This window comes from Perissodus microlepis, chromosome 8, assembly GCF_051167445.1.
Source record: "Perissodus microlepis isolate ML-2025 ecotype Zambia chromosome 8, ASM5116744v1, whole genome shotgun sequence".
NCBI classification, from domain to species: Eukaryota; Metazoa; Chordata; class Actinopteri; order Cichliformes; family Cichlidae; genus Perissodus; species Perissodus microlepis.
Window position 1 is genome coordinate 10,126,568 of NC_140468.1, and position 18,195 is coordinate 10,144,762.

The 18,195-nt window shown below is 40.3% G+C and overlaps 1 protein-coding gene across 4 annotated transcripts; it reads right to left on the bottom strand.

The window, feature by feature from the left end:
• Window positions 1-1,387: 1,387 nt before the first annotated feature.
• Window positions 1,388-17,427, bottom strand: fbxo11b (F-box protein 11b). 4 transcript variants are annotated; one of them, XM_084937422.1, is made up of 22 exons: window positions 17,075-17,427; window positions 15,672-15,832; window positions 15,424-15,484; window positions 15,107-15,248; window positions 14,888-15,017; window positions 13,692-13,775; window positions 13,435-13,567; window positions 10,429-10,535; window positions 9,525-9,636; window positions 8,570-8,676; window positions 8,326-8,463; window positions 8,024-8,241; window positions 7,752-7,932; window positions 7,541-7,663; window positions 6,291-6,376; window positions 5,467-5,543; window positions 5,237-5,380; window positions 4,942-5,052; window positions 4,760-4,867; window positions 4,571-4,679; window positions 3,075-3,173; window positions 1,388-2,914 (listed from the first exon to the last, which is right to left on the bottom strand). In XM_084937422.1, the coding sequence occupies exons 1-22, from the start codon at window positions 17,160-17,162 to the stop codon at window positions 2,785-2,787; spliced, it is 2,649 nt and encodes an 882-aa protein (XP_084793548.1). In that variant the 5' UTR covers window positions 17,163-17,427; the 3' UTR covers window positions 1,388-2,784. The 4 variants fall into 4 exon arrangements, with proteins under 4 accessions (XP_084793548.1, XP_084793547.1, XP_084793546.1 ...); XM_084937421.1 differs by having other exon boundaries at window positions 15,107-15,251; XM_084937420.1 differs by having other exon boundaries at window positions 15,403-15,484.
• Between the last annotated feature and the right edge of the window lie 768 nt (window positions 17,428-18,195).

Consider the following 18,195-nt stretch of genomic DNA (forward strand, 5'->3'; position numbering starts at 1 on the left):
TTGGTCTCAGCTGGTAGCAAACTGGCTGTGGTCTTGTTATATTCCTACATAAAAGCATTGTTACCAAGTAGCTCATATATCTTGGTTAAATTGTCTATTCTGCAGCAAATACATCACTATTTGTGGAGTTTCAGATCTGAGGCTATGACTGGACTCTAATTGTAAGTAAATATGTATTTGTATGTAAGCAGTAGCAGCAGTTTTCACTGATTTATCACATTGAATAAGCATATCGCAAACAGATATCATGCAGTTGACTACTTAACCCAAGTCCCAACTGATTTCAGACTTTCTCAGTCTAGTGGTTTGCACGTTTTCCAAACAAGTGACAGCTCCCTGGTTTGATCCCAGGAGGATCCCTTTGGAGTTGTGACAGGAAGTGAATCTGGTGCAAAAAAATCTAACAAATTAAACATATGGAACTACCTGCTGTGGTGCCACCTCGTGAAAAAAGGACTTTATCTCCATCGCTGATGTGTCAGTAGAAAAGGAGTAATACATAAGTAAAGCCAGAACAGAATACTACTCATATTTTTTATCATCTTTCTCATGCTGCCACAGTGAGTCTCCTTTGAAATGTTCTGCTAGATGTTTATCATCTTATATATTTCACCAGAATTCAGTCATGCTCATTAAATTTGGAGGCTTGTATGCTAAAGTAAGTAATCCTTCTCTGCTCCAATTACATTTATAGTAAAGGCTGAAAATGCTGTTAAATTGTCAGAAACCCCAAATTCTTTAAATATCTTAATCTCGTAACGTGAATACCAATGCGCCCACGATGCAAAAGCATCATAGAACAAGTACCACCTCAGCCCAGAGGGAACCCACAGCTCTTTTGTTATGCGTTTTGTACACCAAATGATTAATGTAGCTATAATTTCGATAGCAAAATTGTTAGTTGCAAGCCTACCTGAAACGGTGAAACTGACTATATCACACTTTTGAACTGCAATCCTCAATCTTTGAACGCACGCAGCTTTTAGAGAAAACCTGATTCAGGCGTTCAGCAAAGCTCGTCTCTTTCTTCCTTCTGGCTTTGATCTGTGTACAGCTGCAATATTAAGTCCATCAGTCATTGTAGGCAAGTTCAACATGTCTCCAAACGGCCACTGGAAACAATCCAGCCATAAATCTTCCATTTACATGAATTACACACAGCAAACAGCAATCTGAAATATCAGCAGCCGGTTCTGATGATTGACGCCGTTGCTCCATGACAATCCAAAACCCCTGACAGGCAACAGAAGACTCGGAGCGGCTGCGAGCAGTCAAATTATATCAGGGCAGTTTTTCGCCATCATAACACATCTCCTCGGGTTCTCAAGTTGCATTTTCTTTTTATAAAAACGGACATTTATTGCAAGTGAATTTAAAGACAGACACCTCTGATCTAATAAAGTTTTATTTTCTTAGAAATGGCCAGTTTCCTGTTTTCTTTTTTTGTCTTTCTAAGAAAGTATACCCTTTTTGGATTCCAACTAGCATCTACATAATGGTTATTGAATACTTCACAATATATTAAGTCTAGATGTTATGGTACATGCATACGATTCAGGCTGCATGAGGAGCCACAGTCACCACGATACACAGGGCTGGGGGTGAGACAGGGGAGGATATTTTTTTGGGGGGGGTGGGGTGGGAAGTGACTGCAGATTGTCTCTTTAGTTCCAGTTTTAGAGGAGTCTTGACACCTCCTATTGAAACCCTCTCCACAAAAAACACTGACTGCATCAATTTATAAACATATAATCACGCACACACAACTTTCACTGTACACGACACACATTTACACTCATACTTTTTGTACAACTGTGGAGCTGCTCCACATGCCATTGAGTCTAATATACTAGAGGGTTTTCTTTTTTTCCTTTTTTTTAGTGTTTAAACGAGTTTCTCTTTCACAGAAAGAACTTCACAACTGGAACGTCTGAGTTTCTGCAGCCTGACAGGCTGTTTGGGCAGGAGAAGGGACGCTAACCAAAGAAAAATAATAATTATAATAATAATATATAATAAAATAAAAGACATTCAAATACAGTCAGCTTTTTGCTCAAAAATACAAAACTACATGAGAAAGCATTGAAATAAAATCCACTGATCTGAACATATATTTAAAAAAACAAAACAAAACAAAACAAAAAAAAAAAAAAAAAAAAAACAGAAAAAAGAAAAGCTTAAGTGCTCCATCACACGCGCGCACACACACCATCTTGCTTTTACCCACACACACGCACACACAACAGAGCAACATCCACCCATCCGTTGCCTAGGTACAACTGCCTGGGCAGCCAATAGAGATGGCAGCTACGAGGAAGCAGGAAGTCTTTGACAGCAGTTCTTATGATGATGACGACGATGGTGATGATGATGGTGTTGGTGAAGAGGGGTAGGAGCTGAGGTTAAAGAACTTTGAGATCGTCAATACTCGAACCTCTCTGCATAACTTTTCTCTTCCTCCCGCGTTTGTTTATAGACTGCAATAAGAAACGCTCCAATAAGGAATCTCTTGTGGCCTTTCCGAGTCTTCTCTCAGCTCCACGGCTCCCTCTAGTGAAGTCTGCCTCCACTGCAGCTCGTATGCCTGCAGGCAGCAGGAAGCCGCTTCCTCTGCAGCCTCTTTTACCTCGATCCCGTCCGAGAGCGCCGCAATCAGAGTCTCTCTGGGTCCTTATGGCTGCGAGTGGATGCGTGTGTGTAATTGTGTGCGTTTATGTGTGTATGGCCGTGTGTAATGTCATGTGTCTGTACGCTTATGGGAGAAAATAACTCGACCAGAGGCTTTCAGTTATGTTGCAGCGTGTTGGACTCGATGGGCGGCGCCGAGTCATACAGAGTGTCCGTGTCGTGTGTGGGCTCTCCCGCCAGCGTGCACGGGTTGGACAACGTCCCCGCTCCACAGTCACAGAAAAACCTGAAGACAACAGACAACCAGGGATTTAAGCATAAACCTCAGAGACATTCAGGTACAAGAACTACTCGCTTTGCTTGAAACGGAGATGCATTTTTGTCAATATTTAATAAAAGTTATTAAATATTAAAACAGTGAAAAAAGGAAAAAACTAAATCCTCACCGATCGTGCCGTATAAACTCTACATCATGTCCTTGGTGGCATTTTTTGATACAGTTAACACAGATGGCATTCCTATCTGTTGTATTACAGGTGTGACATCTGGAGAGACAAAGGGGAAAATCTCAAATCAGATTAATTTTCATAACAGTAAGGTCAAATAAAGTAATCTAAAACCCCTGCACTAATTATTATTGTTGTTGTTTAGCGACCTGCTTATTATAAATTTCTAGCTCAACCATTTGATCTTTAAATTCAAGACAATCCTCACAGCTGGAGGATCATTTCTGCCTCAGTTTCACTGTACAATTCAATCTTTGCACCAGGCATAAAAATAAGTCAGTAACAAAATCAGCAAACATCAGTCAAATACAGGAGCACGCTTTAAAGAGAAATCTGGGGACTAGAACAGCAGCTCAGGAGGAAGCCGTCTATAGTCAAACTAATCAGCTTTTAATCAACTGCCCAATCATTTCAGCTCTAAATAAAGAAGGCCTATTATACTCATTTATTCTTTGCATGATTTACATGCTCAAAGTAATCCCTCTCTCTGCTTAAAACAAGGCATTTTAGCTCCTCTCCTTTTAAGCCAACTTTCTTCTAATTGGCTGTCCCTACCACAGGGCTAGTGTGCTCACAGCTAAATCTCTATGCCTCATATTAATGACCCTTTATTTGCATCATAAAGATCCAAGAGTAGAAAAAAATGGAGTAGTTCTATCTAAAGCCTAAGCTTTTGGCTTAGTAGATTACTCGCAAATGTGCCGAGTTAAATTTTGTGCATTTCAGTAACTACAGAAAATGACAAGGAGGGTAGTGAGAGGGTCAATGAAAGGTCTGAGGAGGAATTAAAGGTATCCACACAGGCAAAGACCATCAGCGACCAGAGAGCATGAAATTACAAAGTGCCTTCAAATGGGCATGACAGGATGCCAAACACAGTACTGTCCAAAAGCCTTGAGCCACTCCTTATTTCTTTCCACTGTTAGGAAAATGGGTTCAGTGATTTATTAAAGCATTGACAGAGCTAAGAAAGGTGGACAAATGTATTTTTGTGACTAAAATATAATTTAAGAGGTTCTTTGCCACGTCATCTGTTACATTTAGAGATCACTGGCTCATCCCTTTAGCTAAGTGCCCTTTTATGATTGAATGAGTCATAAGTCAGTGTTAAGTGTCTTAGCAAAAAAGACTGTAGATGGACAAGTACACATAAGGTAAACATTAACAGAAAGCTTGGCTACTTGGAAGAAAAATAAATGAGAAGCAGCTCAAAACCTCCGTTGCCCAAGTAACCAGGGTCTGGAATGTCAACTAGCATTCAGCCATCAGCTACAAAGCCATTTTCTTGGAGTCAGTTGTTTTGTGTGTGGATGGTTCTTAAGCCTTAAGTTAAGGATGCATAAGTTGTTGGGTCCCATTATTTGAGCATCCTCATTGTATGGTTTTGTGTATATACATGACAGAAAACATACTGGCGTTTCTCTGACGAGCTTTACCTGTAGAAGTCGTGCATGGGGTAACTGGTGTAGCTGGAAATCTTATAGAGACACTGTCCTCTGCTTACCGCCTTCTCAATAGCATCCTGATTATTCAGAATTTTATTATCTGGAGGAGGAAAAGCAGGTTACTGACCAGGTCATGACCCGACTGAGCTACTCTTTAATGCACATATAGCAGCACGTTACCTTTCATGGTGACGTTGACCCCTGAGGCCAGAAAGAGGCCTCCAAAGCGATTGTTGAAAATCTGGTTGCCCTCCAGTGTCGCAGTGGCATGGTTGGTGATTTCAATACCTGGAAATGAGAAATCGTCCATGAGCTAAAGGAAGGGTACAAATAAAGATGATATCTGCGCCCATAAATCTAACCTGCTGCGAAGCCATCAAAAATGCGGTTCTTGCGTAGTACTGGATGACTGTTTGTGCTGATCAACACACCGGCCTGAGCGTTCCTGAAGATGTCGTTCTCTTCCAGCAGACCTAAAGAAGGTTAGATTTCACAATAAGCTAAATATACACACGAGCAAAAAAAAAAATAAAAAAAATAAAAAAATATCACATAGTAACAGAGGCGATGGTTCATCAAACATAAATAGCAGCTACATAAGAAAACAGGAAAACATGTCAGAAGCTCCCCATGGCCACCCGCATCATGCTGTGTTACCTCTGCCTCCGTTAAAGATGCAGATGCCTCCATCTCTGCCATCGTGGATCTTATTTCTTCTCAGTGTGGGGTTGCTGTCTGTCTTGATCCACACTCCTGCCATGGCATTATCAAAGATCTCGTTGTCCTCAATGAAGCCCAGACCTGTTGAATTTAACAGCACGATTAGAGTAAAAAGTATTTGCACATTATTTGGCAGACCCAGTGTAATGAATGAGTGACATACAGACCTGAGTTGTAGACTAAAATCCCTCCATTCTGGCCTCCCCAGATTTTGTTGCGCCTGATCTTTGGGTTGCTCCCCGTCCTTTAAAGATGTAATAATGATTGTAATTCATTTACCATATCAACAAAGCTGTAAATATCAAACTATTAATATAAACAAAATGTCTCATATTCAGTGTTTGGTGAATACACAAAATGCTCCTGGCAACTGATTAAACATTTAAGTTTTTAACCATCATTTTTTTAAAGTAATTCTTTACTTCCTCCAAATAGAAAAATGTGTAGCCTGCACAGCTTTTTCCTTTTCTTCTGCTACATCAGTCACCTGCCACATCATTCGCTTAATTTTGCAGTGGAGTGTACGGATATAAACATTAATGCCTAGTTATCTCTCCCTAGTATGAACTATGTAACTTCCGTTTTAAGTAACAAATTTAACAGTGAGACAGATTTGTTCCCTTTCACCAACAATGTCTTAACCTGCCAAAATTACACTGGAACCTCCATCTACAATTTCACAAATGTAACAAAAATGTGGTGTTACTGTACATTTGAATGCAAAAGTACTTAGTACTAAGAATACTATGCAACACCCACTGCAGTGAAGTTAAATCTTAATGCCTCAAATACATTTTGCGGCTTCATATAGATATGTTTGGTCAAACCTTGCTCCTTTATTAGGAAATGTTGTTATAATGTTGGTCAAAGATAAGTATTAATGAGTATTTCTGCTCCTGATTAGAAAACTTTTCACTCTCAAAGTCAAATAAAAATAATTTAAAAAAAAAAAAAAAAAAAAAAAAAAAAAAAAAAGGGGAATATGCTTTACCGTATTTGGACACCAGAGTACATGTGATTGTAGATGTCGTTATCTTCCAACACACCGTGCCCGTTGTCGTAGAAATATACACCAACCTGAAGTAAAAGGATGAAATAAATAAATAAAAATAGTTACAGGTAAAAATTACCTAGATTACAGATTGGAAACAGGAGCAGAACACACCAAAAAGTGTAGTTTCGGATTACTGGCAACAACACTGCAGTCATTTGAAAACAAAGGTGAAACACAAACACCCTAGAAACTAAGGAGCAGTGGCCTTATCCCGGTAGCTTTAGGGTTAAACTTTAATTTTCTGTAATACGAAGGCAGTTCCCTTCCTAGCAGAGGTCATGTTTGAGATTAGGACTGAAAGAATAAAGACTAAAACTATGCACATCAATTATATTCCATCAAATCCTCCCATGTCATAATGACCGCGCTTTGATACTGATAAAGCTACAGCTTCGTCAGATTTTTTCCTCACTCGTACCTTTATGGTTTGTTCTTTTATAAAATTATCTGCTCTGCTGCCTGTACACCTTTTCATGCCTGTGATTGGTCAGATGGTAACAGTGTCACCCCTTCCATTTAACATGCTTGTGGCTAAATTTGGGAAACTGAGTTGACTTATCTAGTAATAACCACCTCTCTCAGCTTGATTGCTGATGTTAGGGTAAGAGAAGGCAATTAAAGAAAAGATATCCTGGGTAAGCTGAACTTGATTCATAGCACAAGGCCTAGAAGTTAATGATAATCACCATCTAGTCTCAGTTTCCATAAATAAGCCCCTTAACAAGAATATTCGTGTTCACACAAAACTCCTTAAAAGAATTTCTTCAAAATTGATCAAATCATTGATAATAAAACAAAGAACAAAAATACGTTGTTTTATCTTCTCCATTGTGATGCCTTTCTTTGTTTTACATGTTTACAAACAAATTTGTATATTCTCAGTTGAGAAGGATAAGGCATCTTTGCTTTGGACGTATACAGATTGGTAGGAAAGCAGAAAATGTCAACGACTTTTCCCTGAACAGTTTAATACAAAAATGAAATGTACAGACTGACAAATACTCAGATACTGCAAGCTTAAACAAGATCCACTTTAGTTGAGCTTTTACAATGCAGGGTTTTAATATTAAATGTACTGCTAACATTTAAATTAACACGTTTGTTGTTTTACATGCTGATGCTTGGCTAATATTAAAACAAATAAGCCGAGAGAGAATCAGATTATTAATGTCAGCTCTTGTTTTTACCTGTTTGCCACTGTGAATGCGGTTCTTGCGGAGGACGGGAGTGCTGCCTGTCGTCACCCACACTCCTGCAAGCGTGTTGCTATAGACCTCGTTCTCCTCAATCACCCCTTGGCCTTTCTCATGCTAAAACAAAAACAGGTTGTTACAAACTTGTGGGTGTGGATTTTAAACACTGGGGAAATGATCTCAATCAACCAGATATCACATCTACCACGTAAATGCCTCCATGCTGTCCATCATGGATCTTGTTATGCCGTACAATGGGGCAGCTGTTGGTTCGAATCTGGATCCCTGCTAAGGCGTTACCGTAGATGTCGTTACTTTCTATCAAACCCCGCCCATCTCCAAATATGTACACCCCTCCTTGGTTACCATTGAATATAGCATTTCCCCTGAAACGAATAAATCAAATTCTATTAAACAATCTTGAACTGAACAGATTCAGTATCTTCCGCTGCCTTTTTTTCCAGTTTATTATCTTACCGTATCGTTGGGTCACTGTTGGACGTGATCCACACACCGGCAAAGTTATTCGCATAGATTTTGTTCTCTATAAACTGGCCCCGCCCCTTCTCGTGGACATAGATGCCTCCTGTTTGGCCGTGGTGGATCTCACAACGGACCACTGTGGGGTTGGCGTAAGCTTTCACCTCAAAGCCTGCTATGCGATTTCTATGGATGTTACAGTTCTCAAAGTAGCCCTGAAAGCCAGAAAAGACAACAAGTGATTTCATCTGTGATGTTTACACAGAAAAATGTAAGAAAACACAATTTACAGTAGTTACCATGCCATGGTCAAAAGTGAACACCCCAACATCTCGTCCGTGATGGATGTGGTTACGTCTAATGATGGGATTACCGTGGTTTTTCACCCAAATTCCTGCTAGCGCATTGTTACTGATTTCATTGTCTTCATAAATGCCCTGTAACAAAAAACAGTACGTGTAAGTCAGAAGCATAATCTTGCCAAACATTTGTACGTGTGTGTGTGTATTTTTGTGTATTCATGGAGATTTATTTTCGTTTTACCTGTGCATGGTCTGTAATGTACAGTCCTACATTCTCACAGTCACTGATGTTGCAGTGTTTGATGGTTGGACACGCTCCCTGTCCACTCACACACACAGCTGAACCCACTAAACACAAAAACAGGGAAAGAGAATTGTGACATGCCCATTAATCTTTAAAGACTGATCAGTTTTATAATCGACTGACAGTAATCAATTCAATTAAATTTTATTCATAAGAAATGCAGGAAAAGACTTGATCTTTGGAACTACACAAGTGTTTACAGCACACCAGTGCCTTGATCAGCAATAACACATGCAACTAAAATACAACTATGCAGAACCATTTCATATGGAGTTCATATGCACAACTAGTGTCCATGAACCAGTAAATAGAACAAATGCAAATTTAACCAGGATTTAAATGCGGTAGTATTACTGTTAAATTCATGACTCTGCTTCTTGCAGTTTGTGCAAGAAAAAAGTCTGCATTCAATCAACACAGACTGAAGTATCACTTCATGTTTTTCTCACAAATACAGTAGCTGTAGTGCCTTTGGAAACCCACAAATATTTGCCCCCAATAGTCAACTAGAGAACAGAAAGAGAAACTGGAACCAAGTAAGAGAAACAGTTTCAGAGATTTCTGAGAAGCCTGATAATTTCACTCTTATATCTCCAAGCCCTCCAATGCTAAATCTAGGCTAACCTGGAGACTGATCAGTTAAGTGAAATAAAAAAGGGATACAGCTGTGATTTCAAATCAAAGAAAATCTTGGCTCAGACCAGAACATACACAAAAACAAAAGGTTCCACAACATCATGTAAAAAATAGTTCAGTCCTGCAGCAAACACTACATTTGTGAAGCTAAATATATTCACATGCCAACAAGGCCGAGTCCTGCTTCACAAGGTTGTCCAGGGTCAGGAGTACGTCCCTATAACCTGTAACAAGGAGGTATAATTGTGTGAAATACCTGTACACGTGGAGCGGATAACGCAGTGGTCGATGTTGGGGCTGCAGTTCACCGTGATCTCCAGACAGTGGTGGGCGTTATGGTGCTGCGCTGACTTGTCATCAGGATTAAACTGAGGAGAGAAAAGCAGCAGAATTTAGAACGAGCCACGATTACTGACAACACATTGAGCTTCTGTCCTCCCACAACATCCACACTGGACTCCTCCTACTGGAGGCATTAGTGCAAGTAATACTTGAAGCTCATAACAGGATATTTCAAGGCACCTTAAAACATCCTGTTATGATACAATACTTGCGTTTTTTTAACACAGAAAGGACAAAATATGTCTGCCATATTTTTCTCAAGATTTACAATTTCTTGTAGCCAATTTAACCTTTAATACTAAATCACCAAATGCAAAGATGCTGTGCCTCAAATGACACACTTCCACTATCTCAGGTGCATAAGTCAGGGTTATAGAAAGTAGAGAAGTAGAAAGGGCCTCAGGAAATCATATTGCTCTCCCACCTTTAATTAGCAGCTAATCAATGAAAAGACATCAGTCACACACAAGGCCATAACTTCCCACATTGTAAAGCATTTCTCATGATCTCTTTCCACATTCACCAAGCTGTAGATGAGTGAGGCACTCATAATTATCATTACAGGGTCCATGTTGTTTGTTATTAAACTAATGTGATTTTTGCTCAAGTACATGTTCTATTTGAGCCACAGAGACTCCCAGGAGTTTCAGTTAAGAACGTAATTTTGTCCTCAAGTATGAATGAACAGGCCAGAGACTAAGCTGGACTCTCAAGCACAGAGACTACATAACCTAACAACAGAGCATTGTGATGGCACTAAAGGACAATCTTGGATACCCAACCACTCTTTAAGTGTAAAAGCTGAGACATACAGTTACCTTGATGGTCATGTATCCCACATACGCATCCTCTGAGCCCTCCATGAAGACGAACGTTGAGTCTCTTGTGTTCTCTATTATCACCTTGTCTGCTACTTTATTAGGAGCTGAGGGGAAAGCATAGAACAATGATTAACACCCTCATTCAGCCAGGTCCAGTTCATGCACAGCAATGAAGTCTTTTACAGTTGCAGCATAGATTTTGAAGTTCATTTAAGCAATTACATTTTGTTTTTCTCCCCACAGCCTCAAAAGCAACTCTAACTACTACAAATAGATGCATTATTTTTAATACTTGGAAGTGAAATCGATGGCTGCCTGTAAACCAAACGTCACCAAATGTTGAAATATTTTGCCACTCCTTTCCTGCAGCCACCTTTAAATGATAGCACTGTGAGGATTGTTCTGCCATTAACAGGTGAACAGGAAAGAAATTAATTAATTAACAGGAAAGAAAGAAAGATCCCCATGGGGAAATTCCTCTCTGCATTTAACCCATTCACTCAGTGATTGGGCGCCCGGGGAGCAGTGTGTAGGGACGGTACCTTGTTCAGGGGTACCTCAGGGTAGCAGTTCAGTGGATTTGAACCACCGACCTTCCGATCATGGGGCCACCACTCTACCTACTGAGCTATCCCTGCCCCCTGAAAAGCATGCTCAGTTGAGCTGAGGTCATGTGACTGACTGACATTTAAAAACATTACATTTCTTTGCTTTACGCTGATCACGGATTCCTTTCACAGTATTGTTGGCTCACCTTATCGGTTTTACAGCACTGAGCGAACAGAAAATACTACTCTGCACACATCAGCATGCATTCTGCTATTTCTGTCAACAGTAACATAATAAACACCAGTGACCTGGTTCTATAGGAAGTCACACAGATCAATGCTGTAACATTGCCTTCTTAATGTTTAAAAGATAAAATGACATTTGCTTTGGATCATTAGCATTTCCTTTCCTTCTCCATACTTTCTCAAATTTTTGGCAAGTAAATTTTGGTTCAAAGAGTGATTTGATTCAACGACTCTTCCATAGAAACGGAACAAATAAAAAGAAAACAAAGATGGGTTAGGGAAGATTGAGTGAAAACATAGCATAAGTGAGATATTCTGAAAATATCTCACTTTTGCTCGAGTTAACGGCTGTACTCCTCTGACTAGCACTCCAAGCAGCCGTATTCACACAGGTAACAAGGCAAAACTTTGCTCTGGCATTTTAGTCGGGAAAACTCCCTTTTAACAAGAAGAAACCTCCAGCAGAACCAGCTTCAGGGAAGGGCAACCATCTGCTACACTCAGTTGGAGGTTTGAGGATAAGAGAAGAGAAATAAGATGGGACAAAACAGACTGATGTGTGTCTTCTGGCTTTATGGATAGACAAGGCTGTGTATTGTTTGCACAGCAATGAAAATGTATGCTTTGCTTTCTAATATTACTGCATAAGGGTTCTGAGAACCAGGAACTCCACATTTAACTGTAATGTGTGAGAAACACTCCCCATCTATACGACCCCCCCCCCCTCCCCAAAAAAGAAACAAAAACCAAAACTCAGATGGATGCGATTCAAATCACTATTTCTTTAATAACAATATAGTGTTTGAGTATTTGTATACTGGTCAGTGGTATCTGAGGTCTAACAAGACATGCACGGAGACTCATCCGCTGTCAGAGACCACAACATCATACTTAGCTTTCACTAGCACAGTTTCTTTACTATAATGAATTCTGAAACCTGACTGAGACTGTTGTATTGCTGAGTTCAGCAGTGTAATTCTTATTTGTATGGAGGTAATTAAAAAACAAATCAAAACAAAAAAACCCAACAAGTCAGCAGTTACCAGATAACCAAATGAGTTATTAGCCATCTATATCTTTGCAATTGGACTAATGTACTTTTGTCTTTATGTGAGAGCTTTCTAATCTTTGTTTAATGTCACATGGTTTCTTTGTGTTATCACTCAGATGCATCTGGCTATGCTGAGTGCACAGATGCATGTGTTTTTGTTTTTTAATTCAGTCTATAGAAATGAAACTGCTAGGAATTGCAGGTTTAAAAACAAAAATAGAAAAAAAAAGCACCTATAAGGCAAAGTCTGGCACATTTCACATGGTGCGTCTGAGTGCTAATGTTAATTGATGTACATTGTTTCTTTTTAACTAAAAACCACCCCTTCTCGTGTTGTACAAACAGTGATGTCACCAGAGCCTGTCGCCATTTATACTGAGCCCTCAGACAAAACCTCCCCATCAGTGCTGGGATACAAGTAGAAGAAGTCCAAATAAAAACCAAAGTGATTGGGGAAGGGTTTTTCTTCAGAAAGTCTCATCCTTTCAAGCTGTTGCAACATCTCTCCCTGTATAATCTGAAAATCGGAGTTTCTTTGCTGATATTGAAATGGCGGTAAAAACTGACATGATAGTACATTCGTGTCTTCGACTGGCCAGCTAAGCCCGGATACAAAAATAGAAAGATAACCCGACCAGCCGAAACAACACCACAAAGAGTGGCTCGCACCAGTGGATGTAATGTCACTTTTGGTGTGAGATGCTGTTTCAGAGGGTGACAGCAGTGGGTATAATGAGCTCTGTAGTCTTCTTTCTCCCCCTCACAGCAGCCTAATGATGGCTTTCTTTACTTTTACTGACACCACTTTGAAATGCATACTGCTACAAAAATGCATCAAGCAACATAATAAAAAAAAGAAACAGGCTAAATCTTCCCACAAAAGTATCACTCAAATCAGTCCATTGTCTATTTTTTTTTTTTCAGCAAGTGAAAAAAAAAAAAAAAGGTACTGTGTAAAAAAAAAAAAAAAAAAAATGTTGTAAATCCTAAGTGCTTCTTTCACCCTTTGACTCCTCTTGCAAATGCAAAATTACACAAGCAATGTAGACAATGTACACAACTGAAGTGTATCCTCTTCTTCAGAGAGATGCTGAGTGCATGCAGCAGAGGCATCAAGATAATGTTTTAACTATCTTTCAGTGACGGCAACTTGCTCACCTGCACCAATCATGGTGATCGGGGATTCGATGTAAATCCACTCATCGGTATAGATTCCAGAGTGAACAAAGATGAGACCATCGAAATGGGCCTCTTGTACCCCACCCAGTGCATCCTCAATGGTGTCATAATACTGCAGGAGAAAGACAAAGAATTCATTCATTCCAGGTCAGTTCGGAAACACATGCAGATGTTTAAATTAGCTGTGCAACTCAGAAATATTTGTGCTGTACACGCCATCTACAGTTTTAACTTACCAGCATATTCTCTCTGCCTTTGTATCTGCCAGGGTTACTGTAGAAATGTTCAGCAAAGCCTGGTTTTACATGTGCGCCTTTGTACTGTAGCACAGAATAAGAACAAGGTCAGTACATATTGCTCTTGATCCTTGGACCTCAACATCAAACGGCAGAGCAAAAAATCATAAATTTTCTAGGTGTCAAACAATAATGGCGCTACTCAGTGTTTTCCTGACCTTTTTGGTTAGCAATCCTTGTTTAATTGTAAGAGGCATAATCATTTTATTAATAACGAGGAAAAGTGAGAGGGGATGTTTTTTTTTTCTTGATCCCTGTTCTGTAAATCATCATGTAGTAAAATTAACCTGAACACCCCATGCAACCAAAAAACCAACCACAAGAGAATGACAACATAGGCAGTGTCAAAAAGAGTTACTTGCAATAGATGCAACAACAAGATACTGCAGTGGTTAATGTTATAACAAGCAGCTCATTGCAAGGACTAAGACATCTGCAAAAACCTTAGCGACTATAAAAAGCAAAATAAATAAATTCAATGTGACTTAAAAACCAAATCATACATTTGACAGGCATTTCTTTCTACAGGTAAACTACAGGTAAGAATTCACTGCACAGAAGTTCTGACAGGCCGTGTATAAGCAGCGAAAAAGCTATCTGTCATTGAGTTTGACCAGTTTCCTGTTGATAAAAGGCACTAGGCAACCACTTCTCTGAAATTCTGACACTCCAGCTTGTTTCCAGAAAGTAATGACACCAGATTAAAACCTTTAACTACTCAATTTTACTTGACTTTAAAAGTAAAGACACTGCACAAAAGGGATTCAGTGGTCACAGGGCAGACGTACATATGACAAAAATCTGATTAATTACCTTCGACCCATTTCTGTGCTTGCACGGAACATTCGTCACAGGCTCATTATTGTTATGAGTCAAATGATATTTACGCTTCTAAAGCTCCATATACAAATTATAAAACTTCTAAAATTCAGAGATATTGATTCGATTCTTAAATTCTCACAGAGTGACACTTTTTTTTTTTAAACTACACCGAGTAGCAAAATTGTACTGCAAACCCATACACAATGTTCAAAACTCTACAGTGTTTACTTTGATGTGTAGAAAGAAAAACAAAGAAGGACAACATTCACTACTAATACTACTACTGATCACAGTGATGATGATGAATAACTCACCAGCTGCTGGAAGCTCTCCTTCCAGGGGTTTGGGTGTTCATGCTCTTCTGGGCTAACTTGATAGAACCTGCCTGGCTCAGGATGCATCATTGGACGCGTGTACTCAAACACCTCCATGTACAGGCGCTTCCTAGATAATTAAACACCACATTCAAAGCATACTTTGGATGCCTGTTTGTTTAATGACTACAATATGCAAAATGGGAACAATGCACTGACCATAAGATTGGATCGTTTGCTAGCTGGCTGAATCGTTTGCAGACACAAGCTGCCTGACAAAGGTCCTGTTCCAGTAAGTAGGAGAAAATCTTCAAAACGACCTCATCTGGAAGCTTCTGCTGCAGATATTGCTCTGCTGGTGCTGCTAAAAATATACAGAACACACACACACAAAATCAAAAGGTAAGATTTATGAGAATCACTTCACTACAAGAACATTAAGTCATGCTATTTAATAGATTGGGGGAAAAAAATGAATCACTGTCCTTGCCCAGCTGCAGACATTTAACACACACCTGGCAGGTCGTGGCTCTTACCGGACACACGTGCCCGCTTGGCTCGATGGCCAAAGGCCTCTGTTGATGAAGTTGAAGCTCCCTGTAAAAGGTGATGAGTAGGATATAAACTTCAATGCCAAGAAAGTACTGAGCAATCAACAGGAAATTTACTGCTGTGTCACAAAATTATTGCTCCTTTAGTGGAGGACAACTAATCAGCCATTCTCTCCCACTCACAGTCATACACAACATTGCAGTAAATTACTCAAAAAGTGCTTCTGTCTAACCTCCATTGGGCCCTTGCTAGGGCAGGCTGAGGCGGTGGCGGCAGCGGCGGTTCTCTTGGGAAGCAGGGTCTTGCGTCGAAGCTGGTAGGGACTGTTCTGGGCACCTGGACCGGACTCCTCAATAGCCATTTCAGCTGCAGCTGCTGCAGGCGCCTCCTCATCTAAGTAGAAAAGCAGAAACGTATTCTACATATACACACCACTTTCAAGAAAGGCACCTCGGTGAACAAAGCTGGTTTATAAAGCAGGGTGAGTCATGTATTAAAAAAAAAATTACATTAAAAAAAGAGATAAAAATCAACATTTTCTTAAGAAGTCTCATCTCTTTTTACCAATTTTTCCACACCTATAATGTTTCCAGAAATGGCAACACTTTTATTATCCAGATCATTATCGACACATTGGTGCACATTTAAATCCCATACTGTATGCCAACTGCGCAGGCTAACAGCCTGGGTAATAGCTGGCAAGGCAGACAAAGGTTGGTGATTGATAATGACAGATGCACCCGCTGCAGCCACATTACCAGTCTTATATGTTTAGTTATTCCCAACAGATATCAGTCGGCGTGCATTTGTCTGTAAGGCGGTCCTATGTGTGCAGAATCAGACACATCTTTTATGGTGCTGTCAAATTAAGGGCCGCCTATGATGTCGATCAGACGTGCGGCTAATGGCTAAAAACTGAACTGCGTAGCTGGTAAATCCGCCGTGTAAACAAATCATACCACGGCTAGCAGTCACCGAGAGTAAGGAAGGGGATAGTGCTAAAATCTGCTGCCTGCATTAGCTTCAAACTGCAGCGCAAAGAGCACAAAATGGACTCGCTGAATTTATCCAATTTCCACCGTATCATCTATCACAGCTGATCTGTGTGGCCTCTTCAAGCTGCAGGGGAGGGGAGGGGGGGCAGCTAGTTAGCTTTGCCCTCATTCGCTGCTAATGTTTTTGTTAACGTTACACCCCAAAAATGGCAGTCCAAAGACGCCGCAGATTTACACCCTCAGAAACGGTAGTGACAGCTGGGAATGCACCGCTCGAGCAGACGCGGAGATTGTGGTGTGAGCGACTGGAGTCGATCCCTTTGCCTCCCGCTGAGGTTACCTGAATCTGAGCTATTAATGTTGTAGCTACATACGCATTACGTTAAGCGAAGACAACCCCCCCAACCACTACCTAACCTGGTGAGCTAGCTAGCGGCGTTAGCTAGCCCCAATCACTCAAGCCAAACAAAGCGAGGCCTGGCCTGAGCCATAGAGCGAGAAGCCTCGGTATTTCCTGCCGAATCCGACGCCTGTAGGAGCGCTAAACGTACCATTAGCTAAAAGGGAGGGGTTATGTAAAGGCTGTTACGCCTGACATTACTTCGTGTGAAACCTTTAGCTTGACCGTGGAATAGCGTACCTCTGTCCCCGTTGTTCCGCTCGGGCTGCACCGGGCGCGGCCTCGACACTCGCCTGGGTCTCCTGTTGGTGGCTCTGACGGAGTTCATCTGGGGAGTTGGTTGTTGGAAAAAATACACTGCTATCCTCGACCTCCCGCTACCAAATTTAGCCCGCAACCCAAACAGCCACCCGGACAGCAGTTATTCCCGGTTACACCCAAACAATTGCGATCAAAAACCCGCTACTATTTGGGGAGTAATCGCGTTTTTTTTCTTCCTCCGTCGGTGTCACAGCTCCCCCCGTTTCACCGCTCGGTGCCAGCTCCGTCTCAGTCTGTAGCAGGAGGAGCCATTAACCCACACGGGAAACAATCGCGAGAAAAAAAAAGAACACAAGGTCCGATGGACCAATAATATTTACCATCTCATAATCTCACCCTGCAGCGACCAATCAGAAGCGCCATATCAAACGACTTGCCAAAACCTCTCTGTTGGGGTTCGGAGTCGGTCAAGCGGCGATTTGATCATTGCAGGACACATCAAGGGGCTGTACAAGCGTCACGTAAGTGTATTTTACGGGTTAATTGTAAACCAAACACACAAAACTGGACTTAACTGCAAAAAGAAAAGCTATTAAAAAGGAATTTGTGTAAAAATAACTGATATGGGCTGATGTTCTGGTGGAAAATATGAGTCAGTTGAGAGATGTGTTTGTATTTAAATGGAAATTATGTTCAATTAGGAATTTTTCTAAATAAAAGTCGAACTTTAGGAATTCAATATTTTTTTGATTTCACTACACACAAAAAGACATTTGTAAATTAGCTTTTTGGAAAAATTGGTTATTAATTAAAAGTTTTAAACCAATGCGCAGTTAGTTTTATTTATTTATTTATTTATTGTTGCATTTTTATGGTGTAAATTTAAAGGCAGACTGATTGACTACACTTTTTTCTTTTGCATCCACAAATTCAAGTACAATTACAGTCACTTTACATTGCAGCCACATTTCTAAGCCCACTGGAATTGAGTGAATGGACACTGACCAAATTACAGATTTTGAGTGGAATACAACTTTAACGCTTTAACTTGTATATTTATTATGCACGGCGACCACCAGAGGGCATTGTTTATCTGCCAA

Excerpts from the sequence above, each read along its gene's own strand:
- fbxo11b (XM_084937419.1), bottom strand. The coding sequence starts at position 17,162 with ATGAACTCCGTCAGAGCCACCAACAGGAGACCCAGGCGAGTGTCGAGG. Across the intron at positions 8,242-8,325 it reads TCACTTTTGACCATGGCATG|GGCTACTTTGAGAACTGTAA; the intron begins GTAACTACTGTA and ends TCTGGCTTTCAG. Across the intron at positions 5,381-5,466 it reads GATTTTAGTCTACAACTCAG|GTCTGGGCTTCATTGAGGAC; the intron begins GTCTGTATGTCA and ends TAAATTCAACAG.